Below are 6,363 nucleotides of genomic sequence, written 5' to 3' on the forward strand. Positions count from 1 at the left end.
TCATTTGTATGGCAGATGATTTCTCAGACAAAGTAAACAATCCAAGCTAATTTTTTTCGAGAAAACGGGATTAAAATGAGATTTAATTTATAAGTTAAATTTTTTATATCATGATGGATACCTCGCAACTTTCAAGAAAAATCCCTATAGTTAGCAGTAGCACTTTCTACTGATGAAAATAAATCAGAAAAAACCAAGAAATCAACTTGAAAAATACATAAAATTTAGAACTCAAAAATACTCATATATGAAAATTTTTTCAAATATATTTTCATTACTAAATTTGGATGTTTTTGTTTCGTTATGATTAACGTTTTTTTTCTAATATATTTTCATTAGTTTAAAAAACTCTTAGATGTTCAAAATCTTTGCTAATATCAGGTAAAAAAAGTGGAAAAAATAGAAATTTACAAAAATTATTATTCACAAAAATTACAAAATTGAGATCAATTTTTTCTCAGTTAATTACACTTTTTAGGGTGCTAGTACACTATTTTGTTGCATATTATTTTCACTTTCAAAAATTTGGTTTCTACAAATTACAGTTCACCGTAAAATCCAGTGTTCACGACTTTTCTTATGTTTTCGAGAGAAAGAAATTAATGCAGATAGCATATTAAAGTCAATATAAAAAGCTTTAAATTCCGAAAATTTTAAGTCATGTCAATGACATGTTAATTCAAAAACTTGAATTTTCTACCAAAAGAAATGAATCGAGAAGAAATAAATTGGCAACATAGTTGAACTTCCGAACTTTCAATCAAAGAGGTTATTCAAAATACACTAATTTTCCACAAAATTATGTAACTTTGAAGTCAACAAGATGAATTTTCTACCGAAGTAGTTGAATATTCGAACCAAATTATGAATTTTCAACTGAACAGTTTAATTTTCTACTGAAGAAGACGAATTTTCAACAAAGTACACTAATTTCCCATAAAATTGTGGAATTTTCGAACCAAAAAAGACGAATTTATTAGAGAACAGTTTAATTTCGAATAAAAAAGTAATCTTTAACGAAACATTTTAATTTTATACTAAATTGTTGAATTTGCAAGGCAAAAAGGCGATTTGTCAACAAAACTGTTTAATTTTCACCATAAAAGCTAATTCATAAACAAAAAGTTAAATTTTCAACAAAAAAAAATTTCAACAGATAATGAATTTTCTACCAAAAAAGACGATTTTTCAATGAGGAACTACTAAATGAATTTTAATTTTGATGTTAGAAAACGGCGATACACTGTTGGTTTTCTTCAATTTCGGTTATCTTTCACAAGTCGTAAAATTGATTTAAATTTTGAATTGACTACTTGGAGTATTAGTTTTCGATAGCCAAAGGCTCAACAACGTTTCAAATTGTTTCTGGATCCATTTATTTGATTGCACAAAAAAAAACAAAGAAAAAATTGTCAGAGTAGACTTCTGAAGCTTATACCCAATTAAAAATGCCAGATAGTGTCATAATTTTTTTATTTTATGTACTTTAAGGGATTTTTTAAACTTTAAATGAGGGGAAGGAGATTAGGTAACGAAAGGGATGGATTGTGATATTGCTGTATGTAGTTCTAAAAATAGCAATTATAAATCTGGAAATGTTCAATCATTTCAAGTTTTCAGTTTGAAATATTGGTAAATTTTATAGAATTTCAACTCTGTGTTTAAATTTTGAACAATTTATTTAAAATATTTCAGGGTAAAAGAGATTTGATGTCGAAATTGTTTCAATTCAAAACCTTCCATTTTCATTGTTTTATTTCAAATTCAAACATTTTTGCAGCACAACAAACCAGTTGCAGGTCTGTTTTCTTCCCTTCAAGCCTCCTATAAATGAGGAGCATTTTTCAATATTATAAATCATAAAGCATATATTCATGATACATATTTTTTTATTAATAGATTGATAGAATACAGTTTCATTAACTTGAAATTAAAGCATTAAAATAAAAACAATTTATTGGATATCGAATAAAGCAAGGCAATTAATGTCTTTCCTATATGTATATGTTTAAAAGTTTTATTCACGAATCATTGCATTGCTTCTATACTCTATAATTATAAACATGGGATCACTATGTACAAAAGACGTAAAGTGATTACATCAAGTATTTACACAATAGTACGATTCGAGAACATGACAGGCAATCTCTTCTACGCGTATTAAAATTAGGTTAGATATCAGATAGAAAAACATAATATAACCGTAAAAATTGCGCCACACAAGTTTACTGCAAAAATTAAACTTATTTCAACTCTTTTTATTAATTTTCTTTTCATTTTTTCTCTCGTATGCATATCGCATGTGAATCCAGACTTGCAGACTCTTAAAAAAAAAATGCTCGGCACCAAACCTTAAACTTACACTTGTTTATAAACGAAAGTATTGTTTATGAAACAACACATGTTCATAAACATATTCATACACTTCGACCGCTTACAGTATATCGCTTAAATTTTCTACACACACGCACGTAGATTTCATCGAGCTTGCGAGTATTTTACACAAAGTACAAAGTTATTCATACTGGCTATGAAGCATGATTTTAAGAGTTCAAAACTTAAGAATGAATCTGAAAAATTGTATTTAATAAAAAAAAGAGACGAATAAAAAGGGAAGAGAGAGAGGAGACTCTTTTATGTCCAAATTTTGAACTCTTCTTTTAGTAAAAAGAAACGATGAGTGAATGATATTAGATGAGATCGAATCAATTAGCTCGTCAAGCTCAGAGAGTCTAAGTTCGCCAATAAGTCTCTCACATCGTCCTGAATTTGGTCGGACGTGTTCGAAAGAGAAAGGCGAGAACAAAAGGAGCTCAGACTTTCGACCTGTTCTTGTACATTTTTCTGTTTCTCGAGATAAGCCAAGAGCATGGCGACTATATTGTGCACCTCTTCCTTAACTTTAATCATGTCGGACCCTATGTAATTCTGCAAGAGTCTCAGCTTCGTTTGAGCGATTTGCAAAGGATTGTGACCGTGTTGATCGGAAGAAAGTACGTCTGTTCCTGCCATTAAAAGGAGAGTTACTACTGATATTTTACTCGTAACTGCTGCTAAATGCAACGGGGTGTTGCCTATGCAGTCTCGCTGGTTAGGATCTGCACCGTGTTCCAACAGCAGTCGAACCATTTCAGCGTATCCCCTAGAAAGAATTCTTTTAAATTCGCAACAGTATTTCTTTTACGGATTGCTACATAAGTCCAGTTTTAAAATGCCATACGAATTTTATATTCCAGGTCAACTTTGGAAAAAAGTCTCAAGTCAATCAAAAAAAAAAAAAAAATCAATTCAATTGCAACACATTCTACTGGTCGCAAACTAATTTATCGATAATTTCTTGTACAATTATTCACTAATGCACATCTGATAATAAAAAAGGATTTGCTACAAACTATAAAGTTCTGTAAGAATCTAGTTTTACGGACGATTGTGGAAAATTAGGGTCCGCATTATGCCAAACTCCGGCAACTCACATTGCATAAGGTTGGCCACTATTTTTTAGATTTTTTATCTTCCGGGTTTCTCCCGGTAAATATGTGTGATTTCTCCCGGTTAAGAAACAAATTAATTCTCTTTGCGAAACCCACAGTTTTTTCACATATATAATCAATTGCGGAAATTGATAAGTATCCGCAAACCTTTTCGCAAAAAACCGATTGACTTTGAATCATATAATAAGTAGGATAAATAAATGTATATCTCTGATAATACACCAATTGTTTAACATTATGTTTTAAATATTTTGAAAGAATGATTTCTAATTGAAAGCATCTGAAATAAAAAATATATATTGAAAGATTTTTGACAATTTAATTAGAAAAAGGAGATGAATTGCATAATGTCTAAGTCTCACAATGAAATAATTTTATTTTGAATTAAAGAATTACGAAATTGAATGATTTCAAATTAAAATTTCGAAAATAGGACAATGTCAAAACGTTAAAAAATGAAGATTTTCAGATTCTAATTTTGGAAATTAAACATTGAAAACTTGAATTTGAATAATTTTAAAGTCAAAGCTTTTAATTATTCTAGAATTTTAAATTGATATTACATAAAAAAATTATAATTTAACATTAAAGCTGATTAGACCAATTTTTCTCAAATCAAAAAATTAATTGAATTATGTAGGTCTTACGGTCTTCATTGAATTAAAAATAATAAAAAACGAAATTACAAGAAAGTTCGTTTGTTAATATTCGAAGTTTCGGTTATCACTGCGTGCCTTTTTCAAAGAATCTATATGAATAATATATAAATAACAAGTGCTTCTTACATTTCATTAAAAATAAATTTTCATACAAAAAAAATAAAATAAGTAAAAATACCTATTTCTTGTAAAAACAAGAATATTTAATTTTGGACTCAAACATCATGTCAATAGTTGAGTCGATTTTTAAAATAATTATGATGTATGTCACCAATTTAAATTAAAAAATACAAAATCGTATCATAGAAAAGCCTAAAAAAAAATTAAGAGGCTCTTTTTGTAAAAAACTACATCTTAATTGATGAAAAAACAAATCTTTATAATATTTTTGGATAACGACGAACATATGAAAAGTAGACAAGAGACAAACATTAAGGCGGTAATTTCATCAATATAGAATAAAGGCGTCATTCAAAGGAACCGCAAATGAGGAAAGCGCGCCGAAGTAACTGGAATTTTAACTTGGTTTTGTTTATTTAGTAATACATACTTTGATATATTTTATTGACATTCATAATTTCTGCCTTTAAGTAAATCGCAATATTGTGATATTTGTTTATAGAAATAGATTCTATTATGCGTATTTCATATGTACTTTTTTCCCTAGCAAAGAATTTTGATATTGTTAAAATCAAAATCAAAATAATGGTTTAAATTCCAACAACAATTAGATTTAATGAGATATACAATTCCAGACAAATTTTCGGTACTATCAATATCTTTTTGATTAAGTAAACATTTCTTTAGAGTGTTTTGATCACTAAAATAAAAATGTATGTTGAATTTTTTAACGATCTTCTCAACCTTTCAGAGAGTCCTTGAACATACGATAAGGTAACTTTTAAATCCGATTTTTTTACGTGTCAATCCATTTTTTTTATTGGAACCATAGTAGATTTCATGAATTGGTTCTGGAATAATACTATTTATCAAGTGAAGACGATAATTATTTTGACCTACTGTGATTTTAATTTGATCCAAATTTTCTTTCCTGAATTTAGTATTACTCAATTTCATGCATCTATCGATTAAACCTTTTATTAGGCCGACCTTTTGACCATACAAATGATGGGAATTAAAATGAAGATATCTACCAGACCATGAAGCTTTTTTAAACAAATTGGTAATTAACTTAAATTCAGTTGTTTTTATTATTTGTAAATCAAGGTAATTAAATAAATTATTATGTTAAAGTTAAAATGTAATCTGTAAGGAATTTTCAATACTATTAAAAGTATTTATGAAATCGTCAATTTTCTCAAAAGGAACAATAGCTAAAATATCATCCACACAGCTTTTAGATAAAATAGATTTAACATTCAATTTTTTTAAGCTCTTCTTTCCACATCTTTTAAAATCATACTTGAAACTATAGGAGACAAAGGTGAAGCCATGGGAGAACCATTAAATTGTTTATAATATTTACCATTAAAAGAGAACACCATGTTATTGAAAACAGTTTTAGTAGCGACTAGAAATTAATTTTTCGTTATTTTAGTTCGATTTTATTTTATATTAGTTTTTCTTCAATGCAGTCTAATGCTAGATTATAAAATAAACAAAAAAAGTTAAAATTCCAGTTACTTTGGTGCGCTTTCCCCATTTGCGGTTCCTTTAAATGACGCCTTTATTCTGTATTGATGAAATTACCGCCTTTATGAATATCTCTTGCCTACTTTGTCATATGTTCGTCGTTGTCAAAAAGCATTATAAAGACTTGTTTCTTTATCAATTAAGATGTAGTTTCTTACAAAAAAAGACTCGTCAATTTTTTTTAAGGCTTTTGTATGATACGATTTTGTATTATTTTCATTTAAATTGATGACACACATAATTATTATTTTAAAACAGCACTCAACTATTGACATGATGTTTCACTCAAAAATTGAATATTCTTGTTTTTTACAAGAAAATAAGCACAGGGATTAAAAATTTTTTAAATAAAAGATTGTAATAAAATGTAAGCAACAATTGTTATTTATATATTATTTATTTAGATTCTCTGTAAAAGGCACGCAGTGCGAGCCGAAGCGTCGAATATTAATAAATGAACTTTCTAGTAATTTCGTTTTTTATTCCTTTTAATTTAATGAAGATCGTAGGAATTCGTTCAAAAATTAAATTGTTATTGAGATATGAGATTGCGGGAGGGG

General features: G+C 28.0%; 1 protein-coding gene across 2 annotated transcripts in view; it reads right to left on the reverse strand.

Moving 5' to 3' along the window:
• Positions 1–1,897: 1,897 nt before the first annotated feature.
• LOC117171516 (ankyrin repeat domain-containing protein 54-like) overlaps positions 1,898–6,363 on the reverse strand; it is a 9,833-nt gene continuing 5,367 nt past the window's right edge. For both annotated transcript variants that reach the window (XM_033358889.1, XM_033358890.1), the window contains one exon: positions 1,898–3,142. In XM_033358889.1, coding sequence (XP_033214780.1) covers positions 2,710–3,142 — 433 coding nt within the window. In that variant the 3' untranslated portion in view covers positions 1,898–2,709. The remainder of the gene's footprint in view (positions 3,143–6,363) is intronic.

Source organism: Belonocnema kinseyi, chromosome 4 (genome assembly GCF_010883055.1).
Source record: "Belonocnema kinseyi isolate 2016_QV_RU_SX_M_011 chromosome 4, B_treatae_v1, whole genome shotgun sequence".
NCBI classification, from domain to species: Eukaryota; Metazoa; Arthropoda; class Insecta; order Hymenoptera; family Cynipidae; genus Belonocnema; species Belonocnema kinseyi.